The 17595-nt window shown below is 40.5% G+C and overlaps 1 protein-coding gene across 1 annotated transcript; it reads right to left on the bottom strand.

Moving 5' to 3' along the window:
• Window positions 1-1232: 1232 nt before the first annotated feature.
• On the bottom strand, window positions 1233-17178 carry LOC120537481 (uncharacterized protein PFB0145c-like). Its single transcript, XM_039766448.1, has 2 exons — window positions 17044-17178; window positions 1233-3218 (listed from the first exon to the last, which is right to left on the bottom strand). Exons 1-2 carry the CDS (start codon window positions 17072-17074, stop codon window positions 1330-1332), a joined length of 1920 nt encoding a protein of 639 aa, XP_039622382.1. The 5' UTR covers window positions 17075-17178; the 3' UTR covers window positions 1233-1329.
• Window positions 17179-17595: the final 417 nt, after the last annotated feature.

Here is a 17595-nt window from a genome sequence, read left to right on the forward strand (position 1 = left end):
TCTGGAGATATCTGACTCAACTCACCTTCTTTATTCTTATTTACCTCAGTTTTTGTCACATTTATATCTTGTCCGCTATGCTTTAGATCAACATCTTTATTACTTTTTACTTTATTCATATCTCCCTTTTGTAGTGTTTTGTCTCCTTCAGTATATTCTTTGTTTGTGGTTGTGTGTGTTTCCTTTTCCTTAGAATCTACATTGACATTGTTTTGGCTTCTTGAAAATTCCTGCCCACCATCTACTTTGGAATATTCTTCTTGATGCACTTGTGTCTGTATATTATTTGTTCTTGTGTTCATATCTTCTTTGTATATCTGTTTGTTCTCATTCTGTCTAATTAGGGTCTCATCCTTTTGTGACTCGGGTTCTGTTATTCTTAATTCATTTTCATTTTCTCGATTTTGCTTTTGTGCTTTACTGAGCTGTTCATGTTCAAACTCTTGTTTTCTTTTCATCATCAGTTCATCTTCCTTCCTTTTAGGTGGATCTTGGTCTGCCTTCTTGACACCTCCATCTCCTACATCCTCATCTTTTTCCCAGGTAGTCTTAATCTCAGACTGTCCTTGAATAACAGCCTTGGTAGAATCAGTTAAGTCGGTTTCATGTTTTCCAAAAGGTAACTGATTTGAGCCACGGGCTTTCTTGTTGTTTTCTTTCACTACTGACTTATTTATCTCTTGAGCTCCATCTTTGTTTGCTTTTGGTCCTGGCTGGTCATTGAATGGCCCCTTATTTAGTATCTGTGTTGACTGTTTTGTTGTGTTCTGTACATTTAATGTGTTTATCTGTTGTTGGCCCAGCTCCATACTCAGTTTTGTATGCTTATCCTTTTCCCTCATCCCTAAAATTGCACATTTTTGGTGTCCTGAAAGTGTCTCCTCTTCTTTCATTTGGACATTTCCATTTCCAGACCTTTTTCCTTGTGGGTTGTTTGCTCCTGTGGTCTTCTCCTCCTTGTGAAAGTGACCAATCTCATTCTTTGGAATAGGCTCATCCTTTTTTTGTTTGTCATGTTCTGTCTTGCTTAATTGTTTTTTGTCCGTTTGTGTGTCTTGTGGTTTGGCAAATTGTGTATTTTGTTCATGTTGTTTGTTTCTTCTCTTCACATCCTCTGTGTCTTGGTGTATATCTTGCTGTGCTTTGTCAAAGCCCATATCGCCTGAATACTTTACCTTTTTTGTCTGACAAGTGTTTGGTCCCATCACATCAAAACGAAACATGTTTGTTTCACAATTCTCAAGAGCTGACAGATTACCATCTTTATTACTTTTCAACGACTCCTGTCCACTGAATGGCAGCTTTGGTTCTCCTGATCTGCTCTCCGTTTCATTCACTTGTTTCCCTGCACATTTCTTTGTGTTGTTGACTACGTTCTCTGTCCACATTTGCATGTTTCTCCTTTGTATCTGACTCTGTTTTTACCTCCTTTGTGCTTTTTGTCTGACAAGTATTTTGTCTCATCAGATCAAAACGAAACATGTTTGTTTCACGATTCTCCAGAGCTGACACAGTTTCTTCCTTGCAGGGTTCCTCCACCAGTGTCTTAGACTTCTTTCCCTTTCTTTCCTTCAGATCCTCTTCATTTATTTTTAGTTTTTGGTTTTCATTTTTTGCATCCTTCCATAATGTTACCTGTACCATGTCTTTTGGTTCTTTCTTTTCTGTTGTTTGTTTTTTTTCTTCTTCAGTGAACTTATTCAGAGAGTTTGACTCCAAGGTTTGTTTCATGGTGTTCCTGTTCTTTTGTGACTGCCTTTCAAAATAATATTCAGGCTCGCTCGCTTGTTCCTGAATGCCTGTTTTGCTAAACTGATTTAGTATTGTATCCTTCTGCTGTTTTTTTTCCTTTTCTCTCTCATTGAATTTGGCTTTAATTTTCTGCTTCAAGAACTTTTCCCTCTTAATAAGGTCTTCTTCATGTTTCTGTTGAATCCTATGTTTTAGTTGGTGCCACTCCACCTCACACTCCATCCAGACAGTTTCAAACATGCCACTATGTGCCTCTTCAGGAGACTGGTTCAGTTGTTTAAGGTCATTTCCCCATTCCTCATTTTTCTGTTTCTCTGCTAGTGTTTTTTGATCTGTGTTACTTATTCTTGTTTTCTGATCTTGTTTGAGGTTTTCATTCCTCTTACTGGGGTGTTCACCTTTGCTTTCTTCATCATACTTCAAAAATTCTAACTGGTTTCTATGTTTTCTTAACACTGCTGTTACATTGTCTTTGATTTGTTCATAAGTTTGTGTAAGTTCCATTTCTGTTTTAATCCACTTGTTTCCCCACATTTCCAAAAGCTGTACATCCATTTCTGTTTCTTTCTGTTGAAACTCATCCTTCATTTTCTTTTTTTTTTCTAGATATTTCTCTTCATAATCTTGTTTCATCCAATTTACTTTTACACTGTATTCTTCTTCTAATGTCTGTTTCATTTTCTCTTCTTCTATCTTCTGCTTCCTTTTCATTTCTTTGATTTTTAAGAACATTTGTGAATTATATTCAGTCTGCATGTGTCCCAGTGTTTTATCAAAAATTGTTTTTAAATCAAGTTGAATTCTTTCTGCTCCTATTGATAACCAGCTGCTCCTGTAGAAGTTTTCTGGATTTCCTCCTCTCATTTCTTCAATTTTTCTCATGAGTTCCATAACCTGACTGTCATTGTTGACATCGTCAATGTTAAGAAGATGGTATCTCTTCTTACATCTGTCCACAAGTTGTTGGATGTGTCTTGTTGCTTCTCTCAAACACTCTTTAAGCATCTTGCTTGTGTGAGTGTGTTTTGTAAAGACCAGCAGAGAATGGTCAAACACACTTCTTCCAAATATCTTCTCAATCAGTGTGATTGCTTCTCTATCTCGTTCTTCAAATGCCCCCTCTCTCAATATAATCAAGAAGGCATGGGGTCCAGGGAAGCATAGACTAGTGCATTGTTCCATTTCCATTTTAAGTTCTTTAAAAAATATGTTGGGGTCAAGCAAATCTGGTGTGTTGACTACAGTGATCTCTTTCCCTTCCCGTATAGCACTTCTTCGCTCTGACTTGTTCATTCTCCCCTTAGTGCTACATTCCAGCCTAAATTCCATCTTGCCAAGTAGTAAATTGCCCACTTGAATCTTCTCGGCCAGCGCTGTCCCAAGCAAGACAATCCTTAAATTAATAGGCCATCTTAAATTGCTGAAAGTCCTCTCAGTGCCATTTTCGCCACTTCTCATTTCTGTACCTGTTGAAGAACACAATCTTTTCTCATTAAGAAGCACATTAATTGTAAGCAGAAATTTATGCGCACCCGATTACGAATTCAGAGATATTGGTATAATAATTATCTGTAATAAATACTGTATAAAGGCTTCACAAATACTACACATTATTAAGTGTCAATGCAAAGGAATACAAGGAGAACCATGTATTAAGTTTTACTGCGGCAATAGTAACATTTACCAAAAATGTAGATTGCACATGCAGCCGATAATAACATGAGTATTAAAGGGCTTGCTTCATAACACTAGAATTACCAAAGCCTACGAAAAAACTCGTAGTCCCAGTCCACCTTATATCCCTTTGCACCTCTCCATCAGCATCTTTTGCCTAGTAAATGTGTTGATCAACACAAGCAGCCTGCTATCCCATCCCCTCACCCACCACCGCAGCTCAATTTCACAAAGAATGTTCTCAGTGCTCAGTGTTTATCTTGAAGTGAAGTGCTTGAGTTGTAGAGGGTAAATAATATATCGTCATTTGGAATACATACATTTCATGTGTGTTCCGTGTCTATTTAAACACATTGCTAAAACAAACGTTTTTCATGTTTTAGTAACAAATGACAAAATGTACACATGAAATATGTGAAGCCTGAAATCCAAATATCAAATAAACACTTTCACAAAAGGCGCAAGTGTAACCCAGCCACAGGAGATGCGCAAAACAGAGTGTTTTTTGTGCCAGTCCCAAATCTGGATAAATGGGGAGTGTTACATCAGGAAGGGCATCTGTTGTAAACTTTTGCCAAATCAATATGCAGACAACAATACAAATTTCCATAACGGATCGGTCGAGTCCCGGTTTAACAACGACCGCCACCAGTACCGTTAGCCAACAGGGTGCTGGCAGAAATTGGGTTACTGTTGGCCGAAGGAGAAGAATAGTTCAGAGGCATGAGGAGAGGAGGAAAGTAAAGAGAGTTGAACTGAGGGTAGGAACTTTGAATGTTGGCAGTATGATTGGTAAGGGGAGAGAGTTAGCAGATATGATGGAGAGAAGGAGGGTTGATATATTGTGCGTGCAAGAGACTAAATGGAAGGGGAGTAAGGCCAAGTGGATCGGAGGTGGATTCAAATTGTTCTATCATGGTGTGGATGGGAGGAGAAATGGGGCAGGAGTTATTCTGAAGGAACATTAATGATTATGAAGCTGGAAATTGGAGATGTGATGATGAATGTTGTTAGTGCATATGCACCGCACTTTGGGTGTGCAATGGGTGAGAAAGAAGATTTTTGGAGTGAGTTGGATGAAGTGATGAACAGTATACCCAAGGGACAGAAAGTAGTGATTGGAGCGGATTTCAATGGGCATGTTGGTGAAGGGAACAGTGGAGACGAGGAGGTGATGGGTAGGTATGGTGTCAAGGAGAGGAATGAATAAGGTCAGAGGATAGTGGATTTTGCCAAAAGGATGGACATGGCTGTGGTGAATACGTATTTTAAGAAGAGGGAGGAACAAAGGGTTACATACAAGAGTGGAGGAAAATGCACACAGGTAGATTACATCCTTTCCAGAAGAGTTGATCTGAAGGAGAGTGAAGACTGCAAAAAGGTGGCCGGGGAAAGTGTAGTTAGGCAGCATAAGATGGTGGTCTGTAGGATGACATTGGAGATCAAGAAGAGGAAGAGAGTGAGGGCGGAGCCAAGGATCAAATGGTGGAAGATGAAAAAAAAAGACTGCAAGTTTGAGTTTAGGGAGAAGGTAAGACAGGCACTGGGTGGTAGTGAAGAGTTACCAGACAGCTGGGAAACTACAGCAGATGTAGTAAGGGTGACAGCAAGAAAGGTGCTTGGCGTGACATCTGGAAAGAGGAAGAAGGAAAAGGAAACCTGGTGGTGGAATGAGGAAATACAGGAGAGTATACAGAGGAAGAGGATGACAAAGAAAAAGTGGGATAGTCAGAGAGATGCAGAAAGTAGACAAGAGTACAAGGAGATAAGGCGCAAGGTGAAGAGAGAGGTGGCGAAGGCTAAAGAAAAAGCTTATGATGAGTTGCATGAGAGGTTGGACAGTAAGGAGAGAGAAAACGACCTACACCGATTGGCAGAGGGACTGAGCTGGGAAAGATGTGCAGCAGGTTAGGGTAATAAAGATGGAAACATACTCACAAGCGAGGAGAGTGTGTTGAGCAGATGGAAAGAGTACTTTGAGATGCTGACGAATGAAGAGAACGAGAGAGAGAAGAGGTTGGATGATGTGGAGATAGTGAATAAGGAAGTGCAAAGAATTAGCAAGAAGGAAGTAAGAACAGCTATGAAGAGGATGAAAAATGGAAAGGCCGTTGGTCCAGATGACACACCTATGGAAGCACAGAAGTGTCTAGGAGAGATGGCAGTGGAGTTTTTAATCAGATTGTTTAATGGAATCTTGGAAAGAGAGAGGATGCCTGAGGAGTGGAGAAGAAGTGTACTGGTGCCAATATTTAAGAATAAGGGGGATGTGCAAGACTACAGTAACTACAGGGAATAAAATTGATGAGCCACAGCATGAAGTTATGGGAAAGAGTTGTGGAAGCTAGGCTAAGAAGTGAGGTGATGATCAGTGAGCAGCAGTATGGTTTCATGCCAAGAAAGACCACCACAGACCCAATGTTTGCTCTGAGGGTGTTGATGGAGAAGTTTAGAGAAGGCCAGAAGGAGCTACATTGTGTCTTTGTGGACCTGGAGAAAGCATATAACAGGGTGCCTTGAGAGGAGTTGTGGTATTGTATGAGGAAGTTGGGAGTGGCAGAAAAGTATGTAAGAGTTGTACAGGATATGTACGAGGGAAGTGTGACAGTGGTGAAGTCTGCAGTAGGAGCGACGGATACATTCAACATGGAGGTGGTATCACATCAGGGATCAGCTCTGAGCCCTTTCTTATTTGCAATGGTGATGGACAGGTTGACAGATGAGATTAGACAGGAGTCAGGACTATGATGTTTGCTGATGACATTGTGATCTGTAGCGATAGTAGGGTGCAGGCTGAAGAGACCCTAGAGAGTTGGAGATATGCTCTAGAGAGGAGAGGAATGAAGGTCAGTAGGAACAAGACAGAATATATGTGTGTAAATGAGAGGGAGGTCAGTAGAATGGTGAGGATGGAGGGAGTAGAACTGGCGAAGATGGATGAGTTTAAATACTTGGGATCAACAGAGAGGTGAAGAAGAGAGTAAAGGAAGGGTGAAATGGGTGGAGAAGGAGAAGTAGTAATTTATGATATAATAAACAGGCATCAGCAAGAGTGAAAGGGAAGGTCTACAGTAGGGGTACTCAAACGGCGGACCACGGTCCACAATCCGGACCGCCAAGACGTTTTTGGCGGACCACGACTGTCTTCTGTGTAAGCCAAAAGTCCGAATATAAAAGCACCAAAATTATTGTTGTTTTATTATTTACTCTGTAAATAATGCCCATGTGCATTATTTGCCAGGAAAAGGTAAGCATGATTAAAAGCGGCAATGTAAAACGACATTTTGAGATGAAACACGCCGAGTACTACAATGTGAATTATCCACCAAAGTCAGAGCTCCGTTCGCATAAGATCGACGCCCTTAAGTTGATGTTGGTAGCGAGTTCATCGCTGATGACAAAAGCGACCACCACACAATCAAATGTTACAGAAGCTTCGCTACGCATTGTTTGGGTTCTTGACAGACATAAGAAAGCATTTACTGATGCAGAGGTTGTTAAAGAATGCATGATGTCTGCTTCTTCAGTTCTGTTTACCGACAAAAAGTGTGTTGAACTGATTCAGCAGATACCATTATCAGACAGTACTGCTAGTCGTCGTGCAGATGACCTTTCTGACAATGTCGGTGGTCAGTTAATATCAGATCTTAAACAGGCTGAATTGTTTGCTCTCGCATGCGATGAATCCACTGATAAAACTGACATGTCTCAGCTCTGTGTGTTCACAAAAATTTTTGATGGCCATAATTTTGTTGAAGAGTTTCTGACATTACTACCGCTAGCAAAACAGACCATGGTGAGGACATGTTTTCAGCATTATCGCAGTTTATGCACGCAGCTGGATTGGATGTAACAAAAATGGTTTCCCTTACAACAGACGGGGCACCAGCAATGACTGGTAAAGATAGAGGACTTGTCACTCGTATGAAGGCACTTCAGCCCAACCTTGTTGCTTATCACTACATCATTCATCAGTCGGCCCTCTGTTCAAAACTTTGTGACGAACTGGCAGAAGTGATGTCTACTCTTGTGAAATTAGTAAATTTTTTATGATGTAATTCGTCTCTGCAACATCGTCTGTTTCGTTCTTTTCTTGAAGAGATGTCTACAGAATTTGGAGATTTGCTGCTTCACAATGACGTCAGATGGTTAAGCAAGGGCCGTGTGTTGGAAAGGTTCTGGAATCTCCGTGAAGATGTATTCCTTGAATACAAACCACTTACACCTTAACACCAGCAAGACCAAGGAGCTGGTGATGGATTTTAGGAGGCCCAGGCCCCTCATGGGCCCTGTGATCATCAGAGGTGACTGTGTGCAGAGGGTGCAGACCTATAAATATCTGGGAGTGCAGCTGGATGACAAATTGGACTGGACTGCCAATACTGATGCTCTATGTAAGAAAGCTCAGAGCAGACTTTACTTTCTGAGAAGGGTGGCATCCTTCAACATCTGCAGTAAGATGCTGCAGATGTTCTACCAGACGGTTGTGGCGAGTGCCCTCTTCAACGCGGTGGTGTGCTGGGGTGGCAGCATAAAGATGAAAGACGTCTCACGCCTGGACAAACTTGTTAAGAAGGCAGGCTCCATTGTAGGATTAAAGTTGGACAGTTTAACATCTGTTGCAGAGCGACGGGCACTAAGCAGACTCCTGTCAATCATGAAGAATCCATTGCATCCACTTAACAGGATCATCTCCAGGCAGAGGAGCAGCTTCAGTGACAGACTTTTGTCACTGTCCTGTTCCACTGACAGACTGAAGAGATCGTTCCTCCCCCACACTATGCGACTCTTCAATTCCACCCGGGGGAGTAAATGCGAACATTAATTTTATTTTAATTCTTTTCATTTTTATTACTATTTAATTTAATATTGTTTCTTTGTATCAGTATACTGCTGCTGGATTATGTGAATTTCCCCTTGGGATTAATAAAGTATCTATCTATCTATCTCACTGAACTATGCTGCCATTATGAAATCGTAACAACAGTTTCACACTTCACCCTGAGTGACAATCATTTACGTACCAACTGTTGTAATTGGTGTGTTAATTGCAAGTAGTCATGTGACTTTTTTGAATTGTTTTCCATGTTTTGTGCATGTCTTGGTCTTCTGTAAAAATTTCATCATTTGCGTTGAATCTATTAGTAGCCTCCTACAGACCTACACCTACAGTCCTACAGACCTACATGGTAAACCTGGCTATAGCGAACCCCAATGGTTGGTGGCGAACTGAATGTGGACCGGCATTCAAAAACTTTGAGTACCCCTGGTCTACAGGATGGTAGTGAGACTAGCTTTGTTATATGGGTTAGAGATGATGGCACTGACCAGAAAGCAGGAGACAGAGCTGGAGGTGGCAGAGTAAAAGATGCTAAGATTTGCATTGGATGTGACAAGGATGGACAGGATTAGGACCAAGTACATTAGAGGGTCAGCTCAAGTTGGATGGTTGGGAGACAAAATCAGAGAGGCGAAATTGCGTTGGTTTAGACATATGCAGAGGAGAGATGCTGGGTATATTGGGAAAAAAGATGTCAAAGATAGAGCTGCCAGGCAAAAGGAAAAGAGGAGGGCCTAAGCAAAGGTTTATGGATGTGGTGAGAGAAGACATGCAAGTGATGGTGTAACAGGAAGACAGGACGATATGAAAAAGGATGATCCGCTGTTTCAACCCCTAATGGGAGCAGCCGAAAGAAGAAGAAGAAGAAGGCATGGATGGTGGCAGAGCATGGGGTCATTCAATAGGAGACAGACTGTACAGTTGTAGAAGTGACCAGAGAGACGAGTGCATGAGAGGAAAGGCCAGAAAAGAGCAACATGTTGTGAAATTGTATTCTCTTTTGAATTTGGGGGAAAATCTTACTTAATTACAACCTTAATAAGAAAAATGAAAAGCTGCTGTGTTTGTTAAATATTCATGTAGCATGCAGGGACTGAACCCTGGCACCCAAATTAACAACTGTGCTTCCTTTCCACTGGTTTGTTTGTGAACATGGAGTTGTAACAGCAATCACTGAAGAAGTCAAAATCATACAAAGGAGGATGGAAGAGGGTTATAAGAATACTATTTCTTGGTCAACTGCTGAAATATTGTCTTCTAATAAATGACAATTAAATAAAGTTGTAATGTTTACCAAGTTGTACTGTAATACAACGTGGATTCCAGCAGCGTGACACTTAAAGTCACAGGTGTTTCATATAAACATATTGCACTTTGCTGTGCTTTTTGAACTATGAGAGATGTTGGTGAGGATTTGTTCTTGTGGCTTCTCAGTGTGAATATCAGGAGTGTACACATAAATGTGAATTGGTGAAGCCTTTAATGAGGTAATGAAGAACATATTTTGTGTGTGGAATTGACTAATCTAATCTGGAAAACAAAGCATAATCAAATGAGACACAGAAAACCTGAAAAGGAGTGTCATGGAGGAATGACAAATATGGATGAGGTTTTTTTTTTTATTTTGTTTAATTTAAAGAAAGAAATAGTTGTTGGTCATCTGTGGGAATTGAACTCAGAGGTGTTGGTTCATAGACGTATCCAATTCACTATGCTACCTTTAAAACTGGCGAGCACCTCTTTCTCAGGTGATACTGTACATTAAACTGTATAATTAGAACAAAGAGCATTTCACTAAGATGGAAGGTAATAATGTAATGTTACCTTATATATATATATATAATAAGTTCTGAATGTTACTTTTCATTATTTTTTGGGAGCAGGTGGAGGGTACCACCTCATGGCATAATTCTATTTTCTTGGGTATTGCCTGTTGTTATTTGGGGAGCCAGCTACAAGGTTTCAGCATGAAAACATTTCAATATCCTGGTAAATATAGAGAATTAGTTGTGATTTTGGGCCTTAAGAAATGGAAATTTTGAAAATGGTATGTGTCCATTGCTCTATGGTGTGTTTAAGTGAAAATAACAAGGAACTGTAGCTGTGGGAGAAAAACTGAAAATTTAGGTGGGGTTGCAACACCAAGACAGATGGTGTAGAAGAAGTGCAAGTTGACTGTAAGTAATTCATGTGATGTCACCCTACAGATTCAGTACCCAGAGGAGTCAGTTCCTGAGGCATGGAGAACAACAGCAGAGAGTTCTGGAGGAGGAGGAGGAAAGAAAAAAAAGGTGAGTGATAAGAGTGGTCAACTGATGAAAGACCATCTCACACCATGACCTGAAAAGGACAACACAATGAAGCGCACAGCTCAGCAGCCATTTTGAGACAGGCATGTGGCCTGTTCAGAAGAAAGCTGACCACAAATGAACTTGAGACATTTTAAGTAAATAACAAGTCTGTGTGCTGCCTGAAACTACCCATCAACATATATCAGGTTGTCAGTCAGTCACTGTCCAACCCGCTATATCCTAGCACAGGGGTCTGCTGGAGCCAATCCCAGCCAGTACAGGGCACAAGGCAGGAACAGACCTCTGGGCAGGGTGCCAGCCCACCGCAGGGCACACACACCAAGCACACACTATGGATAATTTAGGAGCACCTGACCTGCATGTCTTTGGACTGTGGGAGGAAACCCACGCAGACACGGGGAGAACATGCAAACTCCACACAGGGTGCACCCGGGAAGCGAACCCAGGTCTCCTTACTGCGAGGCAGCAGCGCTACCCACTGCGCCACCGTGCCGCCCTTTATCAGGTTGTATGGTTGCCAATATTCAAATGTACTTTGCATATTGTTATTATTTATGAATATTGTCAATAATACATTGTTTAAATTGTAACTTAGCTCCTGCTTGTCTTTTACTACTCCCAATTGCCTGAGGTTATAGATATAGAGGGGAAGGTGGGGAGAAGTTACAGTACAATACAATACAATGCAATACAGTTTATTTTTGTATAGCCCAAAATCACACAGGAAGTGCCGCAATGGGCTTTAACAGGCCCTGCCTCTTGACAGCCCCCCAGCCTTGACTCTCTGAGAAGACAAGGAAAACTCCCAAAAAAACTTGTAGGGAAAATGGAAGAAACCTTGGGAAAGGCAGTTCAAAGAGAGACCCCTTTCCAGGTAGGTTGGGCGTGCAGTGGGTGTCAAAAAAAGGGGGTCAATATAACACAATACACAGAACAGAACAAATCCTTAATACAGCATAAAAATAAAAATTTTAGAATTTAAATTTTTTTTTTTTTTAATTGTACAGTATATGGTACAATACCTTATAAACAGTGGTAAGTCTGTGAGATTTGAGGCATTCTGAAAAAGGCTACATATTAATAATAAAAAGGGGAAAAGTAGAGTAAAATATCACTTTACCAACACAAAACAAGTGACTGTGGAGGGAACACTGGCACACACATGTTGCTACTGCTCTTCCCTGTTATCAACACTTTTCGTTAAAATTTGCATTAATCCTAAACTTTTTGCAATTGTTCACTTTCTTTTTATTGTATGTATAGTTCATGGATGCAATTGACTCAAACTGTGTTAATTTGGATTTACTTTTATAGACTTTGCCTTGACTGGGTTTGCCTCGGGGACAACTGAATCTTTCTGTGGCACACTGGACGAGCCCTATGGACATTTCTTTGCACCGTGTCGATCTATGACCCGGAAATGGCCTGTCTTCTTGATTATATTTTATACACTGGATTGCTCTCGATTCCTTCTATACTTGCTTAATGACTAAGACATGATCTGAGGTTTTACAACCAGCTGGATGCGGCTCTGGGCAATCCTGCCTGTGATTACCCAGCATTATATGTATGTGGCTGTATGTTAGAACCTCCAAATTTTGGTATTTTCATGTGCATTTTGTAATATCTCCTACTATGGTTTTTCCGCTCATCTGTGCCACACGATCCTCCCGTCTCACCTTTTCTGCTGTGCTGCTTCTCTGCTACTTTCAGATAAGTATTGCTCTCTACTATGCTAAAATACTCTCATGATATTAAACAGTTTGTCCAGAGCAAATGGTCAGACTGGAATGTCCTAAAAGACAATGGTATTGTGCAGTGCCCAAAATATTTACATCGCGGGTCAGATCGCTGCCATAGCCGGGCTGCGAATGAAAAGTTCACTGGCAGCATTTGCTCAGGAATATGCCGTCCTACTCACGGCTTTGGAAATAGGACTGTCAGTGTGCCAAATCTGCAATATGTTAAAATAAACTCATGGTCACGGATCTGCACACAACGAACCCACATTGGCTAATATTGCACTGTTTAACTCAAAATCTCTTAATGGCAAAGCACTGGTTCTATCAGAATTCATTACAGACTCAAACCTTGACTTGCTGTGCTTAACAGAAACTTGGCAAAAACCAAATGATTTTACATCTGTCATGGAGGTGACCCCGCCTGGATACATTCACTTCATGGAGCCTCGCAGCTCAAGACAAGGTGGAGGAGTCGCAGCAATTGCTAAATCGAAGTTAAACATCAAAAGAATCCCCATTGACGGTCCATTGTCTTTTGAGTGTCTGGCTCTTAAGCTAATAACAAAATCTAGACCTGTCTCACTTATTGTTGTCTATTGTCTCCCGAAATACAATGCCTCTTTTTCATCTGATCTGACTGAATTATTAACCCACTTAAGTTCACTTTCTCAGAGAGTCATTCTTCTTGACGATTTCAACATCCATATTGACATTACTACATGTAAACTGAGAAATGAATTCCTATCCTTATTGGACTGTTTTGACTTGGTGCAGCAGGTTGATTTTCCCACCCACTCTGGTGGTCATATACTGGACCTGATGTGCACATCTGGATGATCTGTCGGCAACACTTACAGCACTGATTTGGGACTCTCTGACCATAAAGCAGTATTTTTCACTGTCTCATTATCTCTCCCTCCTCTTACCTGTAAACATCAAATTCCTTTCCGAAGCCTTAAAAATATCTGTCCCTCTGTTCTTGCTGGATCCATTTCTATTCTTTTTCTGTCTTCACCTATTCCGTCAACACTAAGATAGTCTTGTTGACCACTATAACTCAGCCCTTCATTCAGCATTAGATAAAACAGCTCCTTTAAAACATAAGGAGGTTTCCTTTAAGCGTTCAGCTCCTTGGTATAACTCAGAATTGCGATCTATGAAAGCAACTGGCCAACGCCTTGAGAGAATATCACGTAAGACTGGCCTCACCGTGCACATCCAGGCTTTCTCTGACCATCAAAGGGCTTAGGGATGCACTAACTGCAGCCAAGAACACACATTATGGCAGAACAATAAAAAGTCGCCATGATAACCCAAGGGTTTTGTTCTCTGCAGTTAATAAATTACTTCAACCTGCATCTGGCCCAACTACCTCCCCTACTGAAGTCTGTGAAAAATTCCTCCAGTTTTTCCGCAACAAAATTAAAGATCTAAATAATTCAACTAACATAAATCCATCATCCATTTAAATCCTTCCCTGTTTTCCCACTCCATCCAGCTCTTTCTCTAAGTTCTCACCATTCACATCTGCGTTTGTTAATGACCTGCTTTGTAAGATGAGGCCGACTACTTGTGTACTGGACCCCATCCCCAACACACTTCTTAAATCCTGCCTTCATGCCATAATCTCAACTGTTACAACAATAATCAATACATCCCTTGACATTGGGTTTATGCCGCTCACTTTTAAAATCGCTTCTGTAACCTCCTTGTTAAAAAGTCTGGTCTTGATGGTGACAGTCTTAACAATTTACAGCCTATTTCCCACTTACTTTTTCTGTCAAAAGTTCTTGAGCGTATTGGAGCCTCCCAACTCACCATTTACTAAACTTAACTTCTAATAACTTGATGGAACCCTTTCAGTCTGGTTTCAGGGTGCAGCATAGCTGTGAAACTGCTCTCTTTTGGGTAACCAATGATTTGCTTATGGCAGCAGACTCTGGACAAACCAGCATATTAATTCTGTTAGACCTCAGCGCAGCATTTGACACTCAGGTCAGACATGACATTCTACTGTCCAGAATGCTGGGTATCTCTGGCACTGCCCTCCAGTGGTTCAAGTCCCATCTGACTGATAGGCAAGAGTTTATTAGTTTTGGCAACAGCAGATCCAGCTCAGCGCCAGTCACACAAGGAGTTCCTCAGGGCTCTGTCCTCGGCCCTCTTCTCTTCTGTATTTATATGCTTCCCCTTGGCCATATTATTAGTAGCTATGGACTGGGTTATCATTTTTATGCAGATGACACTCAACTCTATTTCAATGTCAAAAGTGCAACTTCACAGCTCACAACTTGCCTCAATAAAATTAAAATCTGGATGGAGCAGAACTTGAAAATTAAATTGCAACAAAGCTGAACTCCTGCAAATTGGCACTAAAGTGCTACTTAAGAAAATGAGCTCCTCTTCAGTCACTCTTGACGGTGATCTCATCAGACCTTCTTCTGATGCAAGGAATCTTGGTTTCATTTTTGATTCCTTCCTTTCTTATTCCGCCCACATAAACCACATTAAGAAACTTTCTTACTTTCACCTTCATAACATATCCCATGTTTGCTCATTCCTGTCCTTTTTTTAATGCTGAGAAACTTGTCCCTGCTTTTATCAAATCCCGCATCAATTATTGTGACTCGCTGCTGGCAGGTGCCCCTTCTAATCTTATATCACAGCTCCAGTTGATTCAAAATTCTGCTGCAAGAGTCCTTACTCGAACCAGCAGCAGCGAGCACATCACACCCATCCTGCTTTGCCTTCACTGGCTCCATGTGTCTTACAGGATTGAATATAAAATTCTTTAAATTGCCTCACACCGGACTACATCAGGGACCTTCTAAATCACTATGCTCCTGTTTGCCTGCTAAGGTCCTCTGATTCTGGTAATCTTGTTGTGCCTCACACTAACCTGCACTCTATGGGTGACAGGGCCTTCAGCTCCATAGCACCCAGACTTTGGAATGACATCCGAAATTAATTTGATCAGCTGACACAATTCATTCTTTTAAAAAACAAATTAAAACTCATCTATTTAGGAAGGCTTTTAACTTAACTTAATATTCTGCCCTTTCTTTCAGTTTACCTCTCTGTTCAGGACCTCAGGATCATTTGTGTGTCTGCTATATCACAAATGAGGTTATTTGTTAGGTTTTTCTTTTAGTATTGAATTTAGTTTAAACTCTGGTTTATTGTTCTTTATTCTATTTAATGCTTTGCTATCTGTTTAATTGTTCTATTCAGGAAAACATTTGTATCCAGTGTTACATAAACCCTGCTGTTTTATTCTATGACTCAGTGAAGCACCGTGAGCATATCAAAGGCGCTATATAAATAAAATGTATTATTATTATTATTGTAAGAGAGGTTTGTCCTGCTTTGTGTACTATGCTTGCTGGGCTCACACTCCAGCAATGCAATCCTGGTCATAACTAAGTGGGTTAGAAAATGATGACTAAATGGGCTAATATAGGTGAGATTTAGGTTGGGCTATGTTGTAATTTTATATTACAAACAATTTATGATATGTGACTTGGGAGTCACAGAGTGTAAATATGTAGCAGTATGGCTGTGACCCAAACAAATTCAATCATGTTTTATGGTTCGTATGCCCAACAAGCTAAATGTCAACCTCTGCCCATGATTACAAGTCATCAAAAAGGTGCCTAAAATGGCGGCATATGTAGAAAAATAAAGCAGCCCTGTGAAAGAACCAACATAATAATGGTCACAGAATTAAATCCGAGATAAAAAAAATCTGTCACCCAGAAAGCCTTTAAATTAATTTTAAAATGTCTAAAAAGAGCCAACAGTAGTGTGAAATTAAAATTCAATGCCAAACCGATTCACGGTATGTGAATACAACTCAATAAGAGCAGCCAGACAGGAGCCAGTGCACAGTCTGAAGAGCAGCCGCCAGAGATGCTTCAGTGTCAACGTCCAGTCAAGAGTGATCCGAAAAATAAAAACAGTCAATATGTACAACTTCTCCTATCTTCACTATGTTGTTTGCTCTTGTAGTTTAACATTTTTTATGTTTTTATTCTGCACTTGTCCAGAGTCGGAGGCATAGCTAGGGATTTCAGCGCCCGGGCTCAACTGAAGATTTCGCGCCCCCTACTGTTTGCCAAAATGCAATGGGGAAGGGATTGAAAATTTTAAAAAATGTATTTAAAATAATAGTATTTTAAGAAAAGAAAAAAAAGTTTTATTTTAAATAGTTTTACATGTTTTAATATTTTAATAAGTCAAGCATGTTAGAGTAGTGGAGGGGATAAATTATTGTCTGTTGGGTATGTAGAACTAATACGTGCTTCGAAATTAGAAAGAGGCAAAAAACATTGGAAAAATATATCCTCAAACTGATGGAGTGATGGACTGAGTATGCGAATGTTTTTTTATTTACTTTTTAGTGCATTTAAGTATGGAAAACATTTCATTCTAAAATTTGGAAACCTCAATTTGGCGCCCCCTGGATGCTTGATGTCCCCCCTTTGCCCTCCCTGGCTACGCCACTGTCCAGAGTGTGTTTTTAAAAATGAGCATGCAAGTTTTATTTATGTCTGCTAAAAAACGTAAAACTTTTAAAAGAATATGACTAAATAACTCAACACGAGTCTCCAAGATGCCATAATTTCCTACACAGGTAAATGATGGTCTGAAATAATTTCAATAAATCTTAAGACGCCTGCCTCTTCTAACACAGTGTACAGTATACAGTGAAACACCAACTCACCGAAATCTTGAATCTTGCCTGCAGCAGCCATGGCTATAAATGACAAAGACGCCTGGTGTGTGAAGTTAACTTATTTAGCCAAGTAATTTGCCTTTTACCACCACGCCCTGCACAGGTGGATCCCTCTGCACAGTTTATGTATGCAGCGTCACGTCTCAGATGAGTTATCCAGCTTATTCCTCTGGGTAAAGAAAGCCAACTGAAAGGTGAAGTTGTGGAGGGAGGAGCAGAACTTTCCTTGTCGACTTTCACAAGGACGCTTTATTCCTTTTCTTAAGCCAAAACAGCCTTTCATGTTAAAGCAGCTTGTCCTGAAATTGCACCGGGTCTGTGAATGCTTTTGTGCTTACTTAGGAATTACCTAAATGTTTTGCTAACTACTTGACGGATAAGCTGCAATAAGCTCTGCTGTGCTGTATTTTCCTAGGAATTGCTTGGCTGTGGTGGTTTTTATTGCTAGGAGATAAGAAGCGCTTTAAATCAAATGTATAATGCAGATCCGCTGCCTCAATGCACCTATAGTTTCGTAAGCTTCTTCTAAGTTATACCAGC

This window comes from Polypterus senegalus, chromosome 10 (assembly GCF_016835505.1).
Source record: "Polypterus senegalus isolate Bchr_013 chromosome 10, ASM1683550v1, whole genome shotgun sequence".
Lineage (NCBI taxonomy): Eukaryota > Metazoa > Chordata > Cladistia > Polypteriformes > Polypteridae > Polypterus > Polypterus senegalus.

Coding starts and splice junctions, on each gene's coding strand:
- LOC120537481 (XM_039766448.1), bottom strand. CDS start 17,074: ATGGCTGCTGCAGGCAAGATTCAAGATTTCG. Junction 3,219..17,043: donor AGGCAAGATTCAAGATTTCG/GTGAGTTGGTGT, acceptor GTTCTTCAACAG/GTACAGAAATGAGAAGTGGC.